The sequence below is a fragment of the Dasypus novemcinctus genome, chromosome 11 (genome assembly GCF_030445035.2).
Source record: "Dasypus novemcinctus isolate mDasNov1 chromosome 11, mDasNov1.1.hap2, whole genome shotgun sequence".
Lineage (NCBI taxonomy): Eukaryota > Metazoa > Chordata > Mammalia > Cingulata > Dasypodidae > Dasypus > Dasypus novemcinctus.
Genome location: NC_080683.1, coordinates 126,894,386 through 126,915,748, shown reverse-complemented (window position 1 = coordinate 126,915,748; position 21,363 = coordinate 126,894,386). Strand labels below are relative to the sequence as shown.

Here is a 21,363-nt window from a genome sequence, read left to right as displayed (position 1 = left end):
AGCGTGAAGCAGTGCCGGGGTGCGCAGCTGAGACGAGGCGTCTCGGGGCTGTGTCCACCGCAGACCCACCTGTGGACGCTGCCCCAGCTCACCCTCCTTTGTTCACTTCCAAGTCCATCCTGCAACGCTTTCTGGACTTTTTCACCAAAAAAACAGTACTTGTATAGTCAAAGGTATTGAAACAAATAGATTTTCAACCCTGTGAGGGACTTAGGAGAAAAGAGGTTTAACTTTGCCTATGGTAATGGCAATGTTTTGAGATATATTTCGAGCCTTCTGGCCTCTGCAGAGGGAAAAACTAAGACAAAGCTTTGTATTTAGATGACAGTAAAACTTGCTCTAATCTCCAGGAGACTCTAGCTTTAGCTGCTACTATTTACTGAACGGGAATTTGCTTCTAACCTCCTGTTTGTGAAAGCAGCAGGCACAGGGCCGAGCTCTGCGTGCTGCGGGCAGAAGTCTGTCTGCACACCCCACAAGGGGAAGCACCCACAAAATTCTGTGGGGTGGTAGGAAACTGAGGGAGCAGAGTGCTCACCTCAGCTCCTGGCATGCATGAGCATGCAGTAAAAATACCTACTATGAGAGGTTTTTTCTTTCCCAACTTTCAGTCCACGAGGACTGACGCCATAAAGGCGAGGGTGTCTAGACAGACCTGGGAACGAGCAGACGAGCCCATGAGCTGGCTTCCTAGAAGCCAGGCCACCGAACCAGCTTGACACGCAGCCAGCTCCTCTTCAGGTACCCTGCTTTGTCGGTATGCACATACAATCTAAGAATAAACTACCTGGAAAACAGTGCCAGTTTCCCACCTCACATTTCTTCTCCCTTCTTCCTTAGGAAAGTAACCCATTTCGTTCAGGGCTGTGACGTGCTCAGCTAAAAACATTCCCTTCTCCAAACTCTGACTCCATTCTGGGCTCCTTTCTTTGCTTATTTTCCTCCCTAACATCATTTTAAAAACACCATAATTTTTTCTGTTACCTCTCCCTCCCTTCAAATGTGAGCTGCATGCAGCTCACATCTGTTCTGTCCACCCATGTCCCAGGGCCCAGAAAGGAGTGTCCTCTACAAAGCAGGTGCAATAACAGCTGCTGCAAGACCTGGAGTGGGGCAGGTCATACAACAACATGTGATGCAGGTTTCCAGGAAGCTGCTGGCCTTTTGCTCTGCCTACTCCCTCCTTCCTCTTCCCACTCCTACTGGGAAAGGCAGCAGCCACTTTGAGGCTGGAGGACAAAAGCCACGCGGTGGGGATGGGCAGAGTCGAGGCCCCAGACACCTGAGCTATGGCGCCAACCCTGGAATGGGGATGTGTCGGAACTTCTTGTCTGTGCCACTACTTGTCAGGATCTCAGTTATTTGTAGCATTCTTAATAAATAGTTATAAAGATATTTTACAGCCAAAAAGTTTTGCTATCCAGACATTCTGGAGATGAGCTGGAGTAACAGGAAATTTAACTAACATTCAACGTTTCAGGCAGTTGACACAAATCCAAGATTGGTCATCTCATCAACAGGCAACATCAAGAGGCACACAGAGAAAATGCTCAAATGAAAGCTTGCCCATCATGTTTTCCATGAAAGTATATTAAGGGACCAAACAGACTGTAAGAAAATAAGGATGATGGGAACTGTGTCAAGCTGGAAGGGCAAACCCTATTAAAAAATACATGTGTGAGTGTATATACATAAATATATGTTTTTATGGTGTATATATCAATAAATTTTATATGTGTGCACCTAAATACATGTGCATATACATAAATATATACAAATGGGTATGTACACATCACTTAAATATACATGTGTGTATACATAAATATGTGTGTAAACATATGGCTATGTACATAAACATATACACGTATACACAGATCTACATGTATGTACAAATGTGTATACATAAATTTATGGGTATGTGCATATGAACATTTGTGTGACTATAGATATATGTGTGTACATCTGTGTATACATGTACACAGACTGTACAGGCCAGCACACCATAGGAATATGTGTGTATGCTTAGACATGTGTGTGTTCATACATGCACAGAATGTACAGGCCAACACATCATAGGGATACAGCTGTAGGCTTAGGTATGCACATGTGCATATGTGGACTTGTGTGTGCACATATGAGTGCACAGCCAATGCAGGCCAGCACAGCATAGCAATGCAATTGCACATTAGATATACATGTGTATTCATATGTGTACACATATGTACACACAGACTGTACAGGCTACTGCATCACAGGATATAGGTGCATACTTAGATACACAGGTGTGTGCATGTGTGCATACATGTATGCATGCACAGACTGTGCAGCTCAGTACAGCCACAGGTGAAGTTGGGACTGCAGCCTGCCTATGGGACTATCCGTGTGCTGTAGAGCAGATGTGTCAGATTCTCGCTGCTTGTCTTCCCCATCTGCTAAAGAAACCCAGCGCCTCTGCCCCTCTGACCAGAGCTGCATTCCTGTCACTTCAGATGTTAAACCCTGCTGAGTGCTAAACACCACTGGGAAAAACTACCTCTGGGGTAACAGCAGATTTTTCAGAAATCAGGCCCTTGTACCCATTTAGTGCCAGATGCCACCCCCACAATGGCCTTTAACTGGGCAGGTCGTGTGGCTGGAGCCGGGTCCAGCAGCCCAGCACTGCCTGCTGCAGCCTGCACTTCGCAGGGCAGCTGCCATGGTGCGTCACCAGCTGTGTGTGTTTGCATGTCCTTGTGTCTGCAGAACACAAAGACAGGACAACTCCTGCCCAGAGAGCAGCAGTGCTGACTCAGACACTGCGGCTGGCCAACGCCGACCAGATAACCAACTGCAAAAAGGCCTGCAAGCACTCTGATCTGAGGAACAGCAGGATTTTGCACTCACAAAATTTTTAAGTACAAAGAATACAGATTATTCAACATAAATATTGCATCAAATCTACTCAAATAAAAATCTGACCTAGGGTTTCAAGAGTGATACCTCATCTGAAAATAAAGTAAACCTTTTGGAAGATTATCAAAACAATTATTAAGGTCTCAATTTAAGAATGCTACCTGGGGCTCAGGCTTGTTGTCAGAGCTTTCCTGTGAGGCAGGAGCACTTCAGTCCCTTCCTTGTTGAGCCCAGCTTGGAGAAGCCTGCAGAGTGGCATTCCCCTGCGGAGGCCCCTGGAGTCCCAAGCCGTCTTGGTCTTGCCCCCGTATGTGACTGTCTTCTAGGTGCTTGCCATGGGAGAAAGAGTCCCAAATCATTCCTATCTGGTGAATCCCACAGGAGCCCCAGGTCTCATTCACACCCAGTGGATTTTAGGTTTGAGAAGTTGTCCAGGTTCAGAAGGGGCAAATAGATTTGAGTTGAGAGTTGCGGGGAAAGAAGCTACTTTCATATGGCCACGTTCCTAGTATCTTCCACTTTTCCTTCCTGACACCTATTCCTTAGCATGTGTTGACTTGCTTTGCAGTCTAGTAATGTGACTGATTTTTATAAATGTCCATCTGCTTGAAAAGAATGTGCAATCTGTAATTGTGGGGTTCTATCTATGTGTCCATTAGATGTATCTTGTTAATTGTGTTGCTCCAATCTTCTGTGTTCTTACTTACTTTTAATCTGCCTGATCTCTCAATTATCAAGAGATGCATGTTAAAATCTTCCACTGTAAATGTGGATTTGGGATATGTTAAGTGCATACAAATTTAAAATTGTGAGTGCTTCCTGTGAATTAAATATTTTAACATTAGGTTGTAAGTCTCTTTATTTCTGACAGTGCTATTTACCTTAAAGACTGATATTAATATAGCATACAAGCTTGTCGCTAATATTTGCCTAGCTTATATTTTTCTACTCTTGCACCTCTAGTCCTTCTCTGCCCTTAATGATAGTTGTATTTTTTTTTGTAAACAGTATACAGCTGTTTTGTTTTTGTTTTTAGTATTAATCCAATAAAGCAATACATTTTTATTGCTAAAAAAAAAAAAAAAAAAAAAAGAATGCTACCAACACCACCGCACAGTCCTCACAGGAACCAGAATACCTGAAGAGGATCAGCCCACTGCAGGCATCTTCCCAGATTACTCCTTAGTTAACAAGGGGAAATCGGCACTTCTGGAAGAAATCTGGCTGACACAACCTAATGGATGGTCAAACCGAGTGTCACCAGAAGGACATTTTGTGCCTCTGACGTGCAGACAAGAACAACAGCAAAGAAGAGGAAAGGTCCACAAAACTAGCCTGAACTCTTTAAAAATGGGAACACTGTGAAAGACAAAGGAAGGCCTGAGCGGCTGCTCAGGTCAAAGGAGGCCTGGGGGACGTGACGGTCAGTGTGACAAGTCACAGGAGAACAGCTGGACTGAACAGTGCTCTGTAAGCGATACAACTGGTACACTTAGAGAAATCTGAGTATGAACCAGATATTGGGGAAAATCCCTGCTACTTCTGTGCTTCTGCAGTAACAACCTTGTTCTTGGGAGACGTGGGCTGAGTGAGGGTGTGCACACAGCTCTCCCCCAGGGCTCGGCAGCGATGGCCCGCAGCTCTCCACAGTGCACGTGTGCAGGGGAGGAAGTACGAGCACACAAATGTGGCCAGATACCAAAATGGATCAGTTTAGTGGAACGGGTAGAGCTCAGTGGTTGAGTGCCTGCTTCCCTGCACGAGGTCCCAGGTTCAATGCCTGGTACCTCCTGAAAAACACAAAGCCAACATAAAAACATATGCCCAGTTGTGTGTCTACACACAGGACCTAGAAGGATATGTCAAACTGAAAACTGCTTGTGATCTAAATGACTTCTGTGTGCTTTGCTTCTTATGTTTCTCAGTTTTCTATATTACACAATTAAATTAAAAGTTTGAAAAAAATGTTGGGAAAAAACTAGTAGTCTAGCTCAAGGCTGTATGGGAGTTCACTGAGCAAGTTCTGCAACATTTCTGTAGGTTTAACATTTTTTCAAATCAAAGTTTTTTAAAGTAAAAACAAAAGCACCACAATTTTCAAAAATCATCAATAGTGAAGGGAAGGACAAAATGTGTGGAAACATTCAAATCGTTTGGAAATGCCCACATCTAAATAAGCCATTCACGTGTCAAAATGTCAGCACACCCTGCAGAGCTGCGGCCCTCAGAGCCTGTGAGCTGCCCACACAGGCGCTTTCTTTCGCTCAAAAAGGCGTCAGGACAAACGGCTCCCCACGGAGGAGGGCAGCAGATTTGGGGACTCACGCCCTCGGAGGAGAGCAGGCAAACACTCCCTTTCCTGACGAGTTCATTTGCCGAGAGAACCCGTATCTGTGCCCTGGGCCCGGTCAACACCCCATGCCACCTCCAGGCCCAGACCACGTCCACCCTGGCCTCCTGTCCACCCTGTGGTCTCCTGGGCGCCACCGCACACCCAGAACAAAGGAAGTGCACGTCCCTTGTACATCTAACTCGAGTGGGCCAGGCTGCCCTTCGCTCACCACCCTCCACGCTCCTCTTCTCTTCAGGAGATGCCAGCGCCCCTAAGCTGCCCTGGGCTGGCACATGCACGTGCACAGACGAGCACATATGTTTGCTCCTGACACGTGTGCTCATTCCAGAAGTACTCGTCCCTAAGCCGGGCCGACGCCTCTCTGGGCCTGAAGCTGTGCGGTGGCTCTGTGACAAGCCCGTGGCTGTCAGGATACCTGAACTCCCTCAGAGTTTTTTATCCAGAATGTTCTAGGGTAACTATGATGGAATAAAGTAGAAGGGAAAGGTTGTGTTCCTGTTATTTTAAGTTGCCTAAAAGAAATACTGGAAGTACGAGATATAGCGTGGAATTACCTTCCACGAAGGGGGAACTTACAAAGCGAAAACAGGACCTGCAAGAGGAAACATCCCATGTGTCACCCCAAACTGAGGTGCAGGCGGCTCCTTGCTGACTCTGCCCCATGTTTCATGTTTGTGCTGGCTTCTTCATGACTTTCATCCACCTCGAAAAGCGAACGCAGAACAAGAGCTTCCTGCACGCCCCCGGCAGACAGGACGCGTTGCAGCCACACTCCTGGCCAGCCGCTCAGTGCTCCAGGCGCGGACACTGGCCACTGCCCGGCCCGGAGCCCCGGCCCATTGCCCTCAGGAAGGGGCCACTTACTTTCTCTCTACCTCCGGGGTGGACGCAGCACTGCAGAAGCCCAGCGACTCCTAGGAGAGAAGATTCGTGGCGTCAGTGAGGCAGAGAAGAGCTTCATCTGACTTTAGAGAAGATCACTTTAAAAAAAAGACAGAGGCAAAAGTAGCTGATTAAAGGCATCGTGCTTACTTCGATCTGGGACCGCAGCTGACGTGACGTGGGGCCGGCATCGGGTTTCTCCTAAAACAGAACAGATGCGGTTTAATGAGGCTTCCAAACGTGGCACACCAGAGAGACAAACGGACGTGTAAGAGGAGACGGGAGGATTTGGGAAACACAAGGGGATGGTGGGAGGAGAGTGTGGAGATACAGATTTTCTGGAAACACTAAAGTCCTTTAAAATTAGAGGTTTGGTCTCTTAAAATTGAAGTGGTTTCCATACGGGCTTCCTAGCTGGTCTCCACATGAGGCTTCCCCCTTCTCGGCCTCCAATTCACCCAGTGTGACTCGGGGATGGGGCAGGAAGCCCTTGTATGGGCGGATTCCGGAGAACAAACGAGAGAGACCTGATTGCTCACTCAGAGAACAACTGATGGTCCATGGTGGGACTCCCAACTGGGAACTCTCCGAGTTGATGGAAATAGCAAAAATTGTTAATACCGTTGAAACTGTCATGGAGTATCGGTTACGGGAAGAAACGATCCATGGGAAGTAAGAGTGCTCTCTTCCTCACTAACATACCCTGGTTCTGCCCGCAGCTACTGCCAGGCAACAAACCGTCTACTGCAGCAGCATAAACTGACACACTGTGCTATGCTTATGGATCCTGTGGGTAAGAACTCGGAACGAGGACAGCAGCAAAGGCTCACCTCTACTCCATGGGGTCTAGGGCCTTGACCAGGAAGACACTAGGGCTGGTGGAGGTCTGGAATCATCTGGAAGCTAGCGCATTCACTTACACAGAAGGTGATGCTGGCTGACAGCTGGACCTCAGCAGGGGCTGTGGCCAGACACCCCACGGGAGCTCCGTGCATCTGCCTGAGCTTCCTCCCAGCAGGGCGGCAGTGCTCCAAGGTGGCGCACCAGCTCAGGAGCCATGGAGCTCCACCTAAGGAGCCATGGAGCTCCACCTCGGGAGCCATGGAGCACCAGCTCAGGAGTCATGGAGCACCAGCTCAGGAGTCATGGAGCTCTACCACAGGAGCCATGGAGCTCCACCTTGGGAGCCATGGAGCACCAGCTCAGGAGTCATGGAGCACCAGCTCAGGAGTCATGGAGCTCTACCACAGGAGCCATGGAGGTCCACCTTGGGAGCCATGGAGCACCAGCTCAGGAGTCATGGAGCACCAGCTCAGGAGTCATGGAGCTCTACCACAGGAGCCATGGAGCTCCACCTTGGGAGCCATGAAGCACCAGCTCAGGAGCCATGGAGCTCCACCTAAGGAGCCATGGAGCTCCACCTTGGGAGCCATGGAGCTCCACCTCGGGAGCCTTGGAGTACCAGCTCAGGAGCCATGGAGCTCCACCACAGGAGCCATGGAGCTCTACCACAGGAGCCATGGAGATCCAGCTCGGGAGCCATGGAGCTCCACCTTGGGAGCCTTGGAGTACCAGCTCAGGAGCCATGGAGCTCCACCACAGGAGCCTTGGAGCACCAGCTCAGGAGCCATGCCACGCCAGATGCAAGAGGCCATACTGATGGGCAGTACTGTGGCACGTCCTCAGGAAGCACTGGCCACCATACAAGCTACCAAGGAGATGGTGTTCACACACATTTTTAAAATGAGGAATGAGATAAAACCATTTACTCACAACACTGCCCATGAGGATTATTCATGATTTTTATAGTCTGTTCAAGTAGCTTCTCTTGGAATTATATTTCAGAGTGAATCTACCCCTTAGAAGTCTGAAATACCAAAATAGTTTCTCTCTCTTCTTTTGAACTTGTTATGGACCAAGCAGAGGGCAGTGCAATGGCCCAATGTGTCCTCTGCTGTATCTCTCACACCACCCCACTTTGCTTTGAAGAAAACTCCAGGCATCACATCACCAAATATCACAATTCTTAATATTAAAGTTTACATAATCACCAAAAATGTGACCCTTTTCTATAACCTGAGCACTTTCTTTGGTCACTGGGGAAAAAAATACGTTCATCAAATTCAGTTATTGCATCTAAATATTGTGACAGAATGCTGAAGAAATGCATTCCAAAGCTGAACACAACAGGAATCTCACCAGGAATGCACTCATTACCACCCCCAAGTGTAAATAATCATCCTTACCATTCCTGAAGTTGATACACTCACTGGCTTTTCACCCGAGTATTCTAAGCACTATTTGGTGAGAACTAATGCCATGGTTTGCATCCATTTTTGATGTGAGGATCCAGAAGTACCTAAGAGAGCCACCAAAACTGGTGGCCAATCCCAGTAACTCATCATTATAAATAAGGGGATTATAACTCAGCTAAAATATTAAAAATAAAATAAAGGTGGCTGCATGGACTCTGACCATCATTGAGCTACTTACAGAAGCATTACTTAAGGATAACCAGTATCATTAGCAACCACAGTAAACTCTTAAGCAAACCTTCTTAACTCAATGAAGTATAATAGTGAAAACTAAATCAAAATATAAACATGTCCCAGCATGTGTGCCTGATGTTTGTATGTGTATGTACACGTGTATACTCAGGAAAACTGGAAGCTACATACTAAATGTTAATAGCAGTGATTTAGGCTTCAGTTCTTTTGCCTCTTTTGTCTGTTTTTAAGCAGGTAGTTGTGTACTATTTCATTATTTTTAAGATGAAAGATCAAGATCAGCTTAAGAATACAGTATCTAGATCCCACATATGTTTTTAAACTAATTATACATGTGTATGTTTATAAATGCAGGAGAAAATATGTGAAAAGTATTCTTACACATATTTTTCAAGTATGTACTACTCCTATATTTTTTAAAAACCATAAAAGTCCCCAAAACAAAATTTGCTAAAGGAAATATTAATATAAATATAAAAATGGAAACAATTTCTCAAATTAGGCATGCCCTATATTAAATATTTTTGTGTCACAGAAAATGATGCAAGCATTTTGTGATTAATAGAAAAGATCCATAATAAAATTATCTTATTTATATTTTGATGAAATAAACTATAGTACTATATAGATTTTTTTTTTAATGAATCAAATGACAAAAAAGTAGTGGGGTGATAAAATCTCAAATCCATCTGTGAACTTGGCAAATTTCTGAAAACATTTCCCTAAATGCTTATTATATCCAACATGGATGCAAAAAAAACAAACATGAGTTGAAATCAGTAGTTTGCCAAAACCCAAACACAAGTGTGTGTATGCATGTGTGCCTACGCCTGCTGGTACATGTGCACACGAAGGCACCTGCATGTCACATTTGGTGGGCTTGGGTGAAATGTGAAGCGGCCCTCAGAGACCGCAGGGCCCAGGGGCCCTGGGACACACCCATCCGTGGAAATCTACACCTCTCCCTGCCGTCAGACTCCCAGGGTCAGCAGCCAAGTGAACTTTACCGCTGGGAAAGTGGAGGGCACACCCCGCTCCCTTCCGACCTCAGGGTCCCCAGCTCAGCCACGCCAAGCTCTCCTGCAAGTGGAATAAAAGGAGGTGGTGGAATGGAGAGAGGACCTCAGGCTTCGCAAGGTTCAGCCGAGGCTCGAGGCTCGGGGCTGGGAGCCTCCTCTCAGGGGGGAGTTCCCTTAGCTGGAGGCAACCCAGCCCTAAACTACTGGGAAAAGGAGCTGCTGGCAGAGCTACCATTTTATGGGATGACTGCAAAGCCACAAAGTGTACCATGTTGCTTTCTTTTTTCCTCGGGACAGATCCTTACAAAGAAACAGATGAAAAGGCAGAGAAACTCAGAGATAAACCCTACTTTAAAAAACAGAAAAGTTACCCCCCATTGTAAATGAGTCTATCCTATCAAATTCTAGTAGGTTATGCCTCAAATTTTAAACAGTTCCCTCTCCCCAAGTTTTAATCGTAAAAACATCCTTGCTTCTTTATTGTTGTCTGAAAAGCAAGCACGCCCTTACTGCTCAGAGCCCTGGTTGCTCAATTCTGGACTCTCCAACTTTAACTGCTGTTACTTAAGCTCAGTTTACACTGCGGGAAACGGGGACAGGAGTGCCAGGTTGTGGGAACCTGAGTGGAGGTGGGCGCATCCCAGGAAGGACGGCGAGCCCTCGTCCCTCCACCACCGCCCGAGGACCATCCCGCCCCTTCTCCCGTTCTACTGCCCTCCACCCAGGTGAGGGGGAATGCTGGGAAAGCCCAGGGAGGGGCAACACATGGGGGAACGTCCCACTCCCACCAGAGGCCCTGCCAGCCCCCTGAGGCAACTGGCCATCGACACACAGAAAATCCTAATTCCCTTCACCATGGAAACCAGGGCTGGACTTCCCTGCTCAGGCTCAGGACTGGCACCTCGCCCTGCCCTGGGGATCCCGAGCGACCCTCAGACCTGCCATAGCTGCTGCTTCCCCACAGGCGCCCACAGCCCACTCCCACTCCCACCATCTCAATCGCTGGAGGTCCTCAGCCTGGGGCCAGGGCAGCTCCAGCCCGCTCCAGCCCGCTCCAGCCCTGCTCCAGCCCGCTCCAGCCCTGCTCCAGCCTGCTCCAGCCCTGCTCCAGCCCTGCTCCAGCCCTGCTCCAGCCCGCTCCAGCCCTGCTCCAGCCCTGCTCCAGCCCGCTCCAGCCCGCTCCAGCCCTGCTCCAGCCTGCTCCAGCCCCGCTCCAGCCCGCTCCAGCCCCGCTCCAGCCCCGCTCCAGCCCCGCTCCAGCCCCGCTCCAGCCCCGCTCCAGCCCTGCTCCAGCCCTGCTCCAGCCCTGCTCCAGCCTGCTCCAGCCCTGCTCCAGCCCCGCTCCAGCCCCGCTCCAGCCCGCTCCAGCCCGCTCCAGCCCTGCTCCAGCCTGCTCCAGCCCCGCTCCAGCCCGCTCCAGCCCGCTCCAGCCCTGCTCCAGCCCTGCTCCAGCCCCGCTCCAGCCCCGCTCCAGCCCCGCTCCAGCCTGCTCCAGCCCTGCTCCAGCCCGCTCCAGCCCTGCTCCAGCCCCGCTCCAGCCCCGCTCCAGCCCCGCTCCAGCCCTGCTCCAGCCCTGCTCCAGCCTGCTCCAGCCCTGCTCCAGCCTGCTCCAGCCCTGCTCCAGCCCTGCTCCAGCCTGCTCCAGCCCTGCTCCAGCCCGCTCCAGCCCTGCTCCAGCCCGCTCCAGCCCGCTCCAGCCCTGCTCCAGCCCTGCTCCAGCCCGCTCCAGCCCTGCTCTGCCTGGGAGACCTCTAGCCAAATCACTTAAGGCTTAGTTTAGTTTGGTTTTTCCAACGGCGATGAAAAAAACGGACCATTTGATTATCATTAGGTTTCGTTTTCACCCTAAAACCCTATGTCAAGCAAACCTCCAGCAACCACACCCTCTGGCCCCGCTATTGGGCTGAAGATCCCCAGGCAGAGGCAGCAGCAGCACCTGGGGCTGGTCAGAAATGCAGAGCCCTGGCCCCGCCCCACCTCCTGGACCTCCTGGGCCAGGACCTGCACGGTCCCAAGGGGAGGGTGAGGTTCAGTTTTCAGAGGAAGGGGATGCTGAGTCAGCTCTGCAGTTGGAGGAGGGAGGAAAAGGGGTTCTAGCAGCTTAGGTGCCAAGAATTGGAAAAGTTGGGAAACGGACTTGGCCCAGTGGTTAGGGCGTCCGTCTACCATATGGGAGGTCCGTGGTTCAAACCCTGGTCCTCCTTGACCCGTGTGGAGCTGGCCCACGCGCAGTGCTGATGCGTGCAAGGAGTGCCGTGCCACGCAGGGGTGCCCCCTGCGTAGGGGAGCCCCACGCGCAAGGAGTGCGCCCCGTAAAGAGAGCCTCCCAGCGTGAAAGAAAGTGCAGCCTGCCCAGGAATGGCGCTACCCACACTTCCCGTGCCGCTGAGGACAACAGAAGTGGACAAAAGAAACAGGACGCAGCGGATGGACACAGAGAACAGACAACCGGGGGAAGGGGGGGGGGGAATTAAATAAAATAAATAAATCTTTAAAAAAAAAAGAATTGGAAAAGTGGTGTCAAGCCCGCCCAGCCCGCTGGAATGTAGGGAACGTGGGCGACTCAGCGCGAGACCAGGTAAGTTAAACCTCTCGGGTAGGCTGTAACCCGAGGTACCCAGTCAGTGGGGAACAGGGAGGGGCCTGCGTGTTAGGTTTAGGGTATAAATATCACTGTTTCTTGCTGTTTGGCACGCCGGCCATTTTATCCAGGTCGCACGCCTATTCTTGCAAAGTCGTTAATAAAATTCTTTCCTCCTCCACAACTGGATGAGCTTTTGTTCTCTTACAGGTGCAGCTTTCTTTCTAACAATCTTGGGGGCTAGTCCAGGATCCAAAGCTTCTGAGGGGGACCCCAGGGCGGATGAGGGGAAGGCGCGCCCCGCTGTTGAGCAGTGTCGGGGGCTCCGCCGCTGGGGCCCACCTTTGACAGCTGGAAGGACCCGAGACCAGACACTTAGATCTGTTGATTGTGGATGAGAAGAGGGAAGGAAAACCTGCCTCTCGGTGACCAGGATGCCCTGTTCATGGGCCAAGGTAAGAAAAGGGACTGTTAGGTGTTGCCTTGGTGGGGGGAAGCTCTGATGAGTCTGGGGTTGGTTGTGTGTGCATGAGACGGGTGACACACTGCACAAAGCCAGTGAGGAGTCCCAATTCCCGTTTCCCTTCTCCCGTGAGGGAAAGGGCTGGAGACGGACCAAGCAAAAAGGTTTGAGAGAAAGAAACCCAAGGAAGACTCGGAATGGGGAATAGGGGCAATTGGCTGGCCGGGACAAGAGGAAAGGGGGTGTCTGCTGGGTCCCCCAGGACATTCCTCCAGACAGTCCATTAGGGAGGATGTTGAAACACTAGAATGATAATGACTGGACCAAAGGAAAGGATAAAGAGAAAATGATTAAGTATTGCTGTTACATTTGGGCCAAAGAAAGCATTTAACTGCCCAATGTATTTTGGACAAAATACGGGGCAGATGAGGATTGGCTCTATGCTGACCTTGTACTTTATGTTAATGAAAAGAAACCCTTTTCCAAGGATGGGTCTGGCTCTGCCATGTGGTGGCGGAAGGGGAGGAAGGACATTCTCTATCCCATGAAAGCCACAACTCCAGACCCAGAAACTAAGTCTGAAAAAGCTAAAACCTAGGACCCTCTATTGAGCCTTCTTCCTTCCTGTGTTTCTCCTCTCCTCCAGGGGCAGGAACTGGTGGGTTCAGAAGGTCCAACAGAACCCACCTAAAACTCCAGGGAGCCAGAGGGTCAATCGGTGCCCACTGCCCCACCAGTTACAACCCACCAGCAGTTAAGGAAGGAATTGGAATAATGTAGGAAGGATATACAGGACCTTCCCTCCTACAAGGCACCTGAAGAAAAGAGGATGAGGGAACATACCCCATTGAGCCTCTTTATCCCTTGTTTGAAGCACCAATTGGGCCAGGAGACTGGTGATGTAAATGCCCCACTGTCAAGTACCGAAGTCGGAACTTTAAGAAGGAGATGGAGTCATTAATGCAAGAGCCACCAGGGCTGGCTGAGCAAGTGGGTCAATTCCTGGGCCCTAACTGGTCTGAACTAGTGTCTATGCTGAGTTTCCTCTTTACAGGAGGAGAAAGGGGGGTGGTGAGGAGGGCGGCTATGAAGGAGTGGGAAGGCAGCACCCACCAGACAAGGGGTGGTGGCAGCAGAACAGAAGTTCCCTAATGTAGACCCTAGCTGAGGTAATAATGATCAGAGCACTGGAGCATAAATGAAGGCATTTAGTGACCTCATTATATAGGGGATAACATTGGACATGCCTAAATCCCAAAATTTAAATAAGGCCTTTGAGGTGAATCAAGAAAAAGATGAGACTCTCTCTGCTTACCTGCAAAGGTTGAGGGACCAGGTGAGGAAATACTCAGGAATGGACCCTGATGACCCTGTGGCCAAAGGAATGCTAAAGGTAAGTTATGTAAAGGGGTCTTGGCCTGACATTCAGAAAAAGATCCAGAAAATGGATGGATGGATGGATAAACCTCTCAGAAAGTGTTTGTGAGGAAGGAGGGGGAAAGCAGAAGCAGAGAGCCAGAGGCATGGTGAGCAAGGTCGACCACATGGTCCAGAAAAGATTAGAAGCGAGGCAGGGAGGGGGCAGGCAGGGAGAAGGCAGGCAGAGACGAGAAGGGGAGTAGGCTGGGTTAGCTGGCTAAAGGGGCTGAGAGAGCGCAGGACTCTGCAGGGAGTTATTACTGTGGGAAACCTGGTTATTTTAAGAGGGAGTGTCCAAATTTTAAAAAAGAAGGTTGGGCCATACCCCTGATGAACTTTGAGGACGGGGCGGGGGGGGGGGAGGCAGAGGCTCCTAATATCAAGAGCCCACTGGGAGCCTCTAGCAAATCTAAAGGAGGGCCCATAGCAAGAGGAAATTACATTTTTAGACAGACACCGGAGGAGCTTGATGTTCTAGGAACTACCTCCTGATGGGACCAAACTCTCTGGTAGTTTCCTCACAGTCTCGGTAGTAAAGGGGAGAGGTTTAAAGTTCCCATTTTTGAGCGTACTGATATTCACTGGGAGGATAACCAAATTCTGAGCCCTCTGTTGTACATCCTAGAAGCTGGGAGTAATTTGTTGGGAAGGGACCTGATAATACCCATGCAGCTGGAGTTGGGAGTGAGAGATGGACAGAAAGAAGGGGCTTTAGTCTTACTTACTGAGAAGATGAAAAGGGTATCAAGTAGAAGGTGTGGGTGAAGGAAGTGAAGGGGGGCGGGTTGTAGGTTCCTCCTATTAAGATCAAATTGAAGAAGGAAGGAGAAGTTGTTTGTCAGAAACAATATCCCACTCCCCTAAAAGGGAGACAGAGACTTCAACCCATCATTGAGGGTGCCATTTGAGATGGACTCTTAGAACCTCTATGTCCCCCTTTAATTCTCCTATCTTACCCATCCAAAAATCAGACGGTAGTTGGAGTATGGTGCAGGACCTGAGGGTCATTAACCAAATCGCCCAGGTTCGGCACCCTGTAGTCCCTAACCCTTACACCCTCCTCAGTAAGATCCCCATCATCATGAATGGTTTAGTGTAGTAGATCTGAAGGACGCCTTTTGGACCTGCCCCTTGACCCAGAGAGTAGAGACTTGTTCACATCTGAGTGGGAGCGTCCCTTCACCAGAAGGAGGCAGCAGTCCAGATGGACGGTCCTACCCCAGGGCTTCACGGAATCCCTCAACCTCTTTGGGCAAGAACTAGAAAAAGTATTGGAGAAATTTTCAATTCCATCTGAAATAGTCTTTTATAATATGTAGATGATCTGCTAGTATTAGTTGAAGAAAGGCAGTTGGTGGCCCAAACCACAAAGAACCTATTGAACTTTTTGAGATATCAAGGGTTAAGGGTATCAGAATGTAAGTTAGAATTTGTACAAAGGGAAGTCAAGTACCTGGGCCATCTCATCAGTGAGGAAAAGAGGAAAATAAGTCCAGAGAGAATTGAGGCCATAACTGAATTACCTCTTCCCTGGACAACAAGACAAGTAAGGAAATTCTTGGGATTTGTAGGGGATTGTAGAGTATGGATAGACTCTTATGTATCCCAAACTAAGGGGTTATATCAAATACTGTTGGAGGAAGAGCCCGACAAATTAAAATGTAAAGAATGGAAAATAGGGGCATTAGAGGGGCTCAAACGAACACTGGTGCAGGCCCGTGTTTTAACCCTCCATTCCCTTAAGAAACCTTTCCACCTGTTTGTTACAATAGATTAAGGGTCAGCCTTGGCAGTTCTGACCCAAATCTGGGAAGGTCAGAGGAGACCTGCAGCCTACCTTTCCAAAATCCTGGATCCCGTCTCCAGGGCATGGCCTGGATGCCTTCAAGCTGTGGCAGCAACCACTCTCCTGGTAGAAGAGAGCAGGAAGTTGACTTTCAGGGGAGCCTTTGTCATTAGCACCCCTCATCAGGTAAGAACTATTTTGTCTTAGAAAGTGGGAAGGTGGCTGATTGATTCCCAAATTCTGAGGTATGAGGCTATCCTAATGGAAAAAATGACTTGGTATTGACAACAGACCATAGCCAAAACCCGGCCTCCTTCCTCTGGAAGGGATCTGACCAAATGGAGGCTCTGAGCATGACTGTTTAGACCTGACTGAGTATAAGACCCGAGTCCGATCTGACCTCAGGGACCCTCCCCTGCACTCAAAGGAAAAATCATTCATAGATGGGTCCTCCAGGGTCCTAGAAGGAAGGAGGCACAGTGGCTATGCAACTGTGGATGGACTAACTTGTAAGGTAAAAGAGCTGACCAACTGCCCAATGACTGGTCAGCTCAAACTTGTGGGCTGTATGCATTAAATCAAGCCATCAAAGCATTAGAGGAAAAGATGGAACAGTCTACACTAAGTCTAAGTATGCCTTTGGGATGATCCACACCTTTGGGAAAATTTGGGAAGAGGGGATTAACAGCAAAGGAAAAGGGCTAGTCCATGGGGAATTAATAAAACAAGTGCTGGCCAATCTACTCTTAACCAGGGAAATATCAGTGGTGCATGCAGACACCAGAAAGTTCATACGTTTGAAGAAAAGGGCAATAGGTTATCAGATGGAGAGGCTAGGGAAGCCTCCCTTAGATCCCCTTTGATCCTGATATGCTCCATTCCCACATTCTCTGAAGAGGTGAGAGAGCTGGAGCAGTTAGGAGCGACCCTAGATGATCAAGGGAAGTGCCTCCTTCCAGAAGGCAGACAAATTTTGAATAAACAAGTGATGAGAGAGGTATTAGCAGTCTAACACCAAGGGAGTCACTGGGGGGTAAGGCCATGTGTGATCTGGTTCTTAAGTATTTTGGATGAATGGGCCTTTCTTTATACTTTGGCTAAACAAGTAAGTGAACGATGTATAATATGCCAAAAGGCAGTTGCTGTACCTTCATCCCCAATAATACAGCCCCAAATGGGATTATCACCAAAGTGGTGTAAGGATTAACCACCTTACTGAAGAACTGGCAGAAAATTCTGGCATTGACAACCCACTCACGGGATGGTTAGAGAGCTGGTCCGGAAAATGGAAAGGGGTGGCACCGTCTGTCCTGACCTCCCTTATCACCGTGGCCGGGGTGCTCACCGCAGTTGGATATTGCGCCATCCCATGTGCCCGAGGGTTAGCTAAAAACTCGCTGAAACAGGCCTAATCAAACAGATGCCCATACAGTACAAGCAAAGCAACTAGAACCCCCTTAAAGAGGAAGCTCTCTATGATGAAGAATGCGAGGAGGCTCTTAGCAGATTTGAGAAACTAAATTGTGAAAACTAAGAAGAAAGGTGGTGTTTGTAAGGAAAGGGTTAAGTTTAATTTTCACATAAAGGTGAAGCCAGAGCCAGCTCTGCAGTTGGAAGGGGGAGGGAAAGGGATTCCAGCAGTTTTGGTGTCAAGAATTTGAAAAATGGTGCCAAAGTGAGGGCAGGGCCAAAGTGAGAGCGGGGCCAAAGTGAGGGCAGGGCCACAGCTAGGGCAGTCAATGGTGAGAGGCAAGGGTGGGGCCAATCCGGACAGCAGCGCCAGGAGTGAAAGTGGTGGAGCCTGCCCGGCCCGCTGGAATGCAGGGACCCCAGGAGCAGTGACTCAGAGCAGGACCCGGGTAAGTTAGTTAGACCTCTCGGATAGGCTGTAACCCCTGAAGTACCCAATCAATGGGGCACGGGGTGGGACCTGCACGTTAGGTTTAGGGGATAAATGTCAGTGTTTCTTGTTGTTTGGTGTGCTGGCCGTTCTGTCCAGGTGGCATGCCGTTCTTGCAAGATCATTAATAAAATTCTTTTCTCCTCCACAATAGGGTGAGTTTTTGTTCTCTTACAGGTACAGCTTCCTTTCTAACACCAAGGTCTTCAAGGACCTACACGTGCTTCGCGGAGGAGCGCCCTGTCCAAGTTTGTATGGAGGTGACACCGACAGGATGAAGCCCACATTTTTGATGGAGACCCTTCCCCAGATGGCTGATGGCAGCCTCTTAGTCATGAGCAGAGCTGGGGGTGCCTCTGCCGGGGCCACTCAGTGTGCCCTGCTCCCCGCTTTCCTCCACCTGCTGACACTAATGTGTCCACCACAATCCCAGCTATAGCCCAGTCGTGTCAGTGTCCACCATCAGACCTGGGAAGCACCTGTGTTTAACATCCAGCTATGGGAGCCACATTCCTCTGCCCAGGACAAGGCTGTGGTATGTGAAACTGCTGGCTCTCAGTGCCACATCTTCCAGGGAATGAGGAAATCCAAGAAAACCTTATCCTGGAAATGGTTGTACTCAGAGGATGGAATGACAGCGTGTGCTGTGCACCGAGAAGACAGGGAACACAAGCAGAGGGCTAGCTCACCTGGAGCCCAGCCACAAGGCCCTGCTAACCTGCATCTCCACCGACCCTGAGTGCTGCTGCTGCTGGCTAAGGACCCACACTTTGGGAGGTGCTGGCTGGCACAGCTGTCTCAAACAGCCCCTCCCCTGGGATTCAATGGTTGGACAGCCAAGGGCTCGGTGCATGCAGAGCCAGGTCTGAACTCAGGCCTGGTCTTCAAAGAGTTTCAAAGTTACAAGGAAAGAGATTGTAAACCTAGGTGTCCAATAAGAATAGATTACATCATCTGTGGGGAATTCAGGCATGACTTCTGGATGTCCTTCTGTCTGTCTAGGATGAGGCCTTAACTGCTGGTGCAAACCTCTGACTATGATTCCACCACCTGTGCTACTCTAAACGGGAAATTAAATGAACTTTTGTGGGATAATTTCCTGCTTGCATTATATATTTATGGAAAATAAACAAGTCCTAACCCAATGCCTCTAAACACTCTGGACCAAACCCACAGACCTTAGCGGCAGCAGTAACGAACAGGTGTTCACACATTCATTCATCTGCCAATCTCTCTCAAGTGCTGACTCTATTTAGTCAATCTGCCAGATACCAGGAACCTAAAGAAGAGTCACAAATGATGGAGAAACGAACGTGAAAAACAGTGCCTAGCTCTGCCACAGCTGCAGGCACCCAACATCCCCTTTCGTGGTGTGCTATGTAGTCTATCCTGGCTGTGTTTTAAGAGTTGTGACATAATCTACTAGAGTTTGATAGCATAGATTCATTTACAATGGCTGCTGTGCATGCCCGACTTTATGACTTGATAGATCAGACAACACCCAGCTCATGGAAGGAAACTCAGGTCTCATGGTAAATTGGTGGCCTGTGGTTAAGTGTTCAATCTCTACTAAGACCCAGTAGCAGGCCAAAGTTGTTTCTCAAAAGGAGAGGAGTTACCTGCAAAGGATGGCAAAATCCTTTAGTTCCAAAATCCGAAAGGTCTGCCTTGTGATCCTCCAAGAGGAACCTGCCATAGGCTCCAAAGGGCAACTCTATTTGCCACTGACACTTCTAGCACCATTGGATCTGCTGGATCATATGACCCAAGTGTCAGGGCCTCTTTTTTGGTCAAAGGAGGAGCCAGATGCAACAGCTTATCCTTCACTTTAGAAGGGATATCTTGACATGCCCCACACCACTGGAACCTAGAAATTTCACTGAGGTGGAAGGATCCTGTATTTTCATTGAATTTACTTCCCATCCTCTCTTACACAAAAGCCTTACTAATAAGTCTAGAGTCTTTGCTACTTCTTGCTCACTAGGTCCTATCAACATAACATCAATATAATGGACCAGTGTGATGTCTTGTGTGACGGAGAGATGATCAAGTTCCCTGTGGACAACATTATGACATAGGGCTGGAGAGTTGGTATACCCCTGAGGCGGGACAGTGAAGGCATACTGCTGGCCTTGCCAGCTGAAAGCAAACTGTTTCTGGTGGTTCTTACTAAGGGTAATTGAGAAAAAAAGCATTTCCAGATCAATAGCTGCATACCAGGTACCAGGGAATGTGTTGATTTGCTCAAGCAATGATACCACATCTGGGACAGCAGCTGCACTTGGAGTCACCCCTGGATTAAGTTTTTGACATTCTACTGTCATCCTCCAAGACCCATCTTGTCTGCACAGGCCAAACAGGAGAGCTGAATGGGGACGTGGTGGGAATCACCACCCCTGCATCCTTCAATCTTTGAAGGTGGCTCTGATATCTGCAATCCCTCCAGGAGTCTGGAATTGCTTCTGACTATTTTGCTATGCAGGGGCAGTTCTAGTGGCTTCCACTTGGCCTTTCCAATCACAACAGCCCTCACTCCACAAGTCAGGGATCCAATGTGGGGATTCTGCCAGGTACTGAGTATGTTTATTCCAATTATGCATTCTGGAACTGGGGAAATAACCACAGAATGGGCCCAGGAACCCACTGGGCCAAGTGTGAGACAGACCTGAGCTAAAACCCCATTAATCACCTGACTTCCATAAGCCCCTACTCTGATTGGTGGACCCCAGTGACGTTTTGAGCCTCCTGGAAGTAATGTCACTTCTGAGCAAGTGTCTAATAATCCCCCAAAATGTCTGATCATTTTCTTTACCCAATGCACAGTTTCTGTGGTAAAAGGCATTAGGTCTCCTTGGGGAGAAGTGGGAGGAATATTAACAGTATAAATTTTTGACAGTTTAACAGGAGTCTTCCCCAAAGGGACTGGCCTCCTCCTCATTCAAGGGGCTCTGGGTCTGTAAACTGTCTCAAGTCTGTGATTCTCTGTGTCTATAATTAGAGTTAGGTTTTCGTTCTCTTGACCCAGAACTCCTCTACCTATACAGATCAAGTAGGAATTTAGTAGACTGCCCGTCTACTTCACTTCTAGGTACCCCATGATCTAGTAGCCAATGCCATAGTCTATGTGACAGACTATTTTGAGTCTGCCTTTCATTGCAGTAGCCAAGCCCACGTTGTCTTTGGTAATTGACTACGGATACAGACTTTTACCAGCCCAAGATCCAATCATACCCATACTGTTTAAGGATTCCAATTCTATGACAGAAGTTCCCACAGTAATATCAGGGCTACAGTGAAGAGCAACCACAGAGCTCTTCAGGGAAGATGGAGTTAGTCTTACAAATTTATTCCTTATAGTCTGGTTAAAGGTGTGTCCTCCGGACATTCCTGGGGTGGGTGGGGAGGCCTTAAATGGTAAATCCATTCTAGCATTCCAGTCTCTGTAAGCCTTTGAATTCCCTCATCTACTGTACAGCTCGCCAAATCCCGCATCTCAACCTCAGATGTGCTAGGCCACCTTTTGGTGGCGGAAAGAAACTGTTAGAGCCCTTTCTAACCCCT

At 48.8% G+C, this 21,363-nt stretch overlaps 1 protein-coding gene across 4 annotated transcripts in view; it reads right to left on the bottom strand.

Annotated features, from left to right (window-relative positions):
• The window catches only part of SASH1 (SAM and SH3 domain containing 1), a 730,341-nt gene that overhangs the window by 72,823 nt on the left and 636,155 nt on the right, over positions 1–21,363 (bottom strand). For all 4 annotated transcript variants that reach the window (XM_058307625.1, XM_058307627.1, XM_058307628.2 and 1 more), the window contains 2 exons: positions 6,278–6,328; positions 6,110–6,159 (listed from right to left, as the gene is read on the bottom strand). In XM_058307625.1, coding sequence (XP_058163608.1) covers positions 6,110–6,159; positions 6,278–6,328 — 101 coding nt within the window. The remainder of the gene's footprint in view (positions 1–6,109; positions 6,160–6,277; positions 6,329–21,363) is intronic.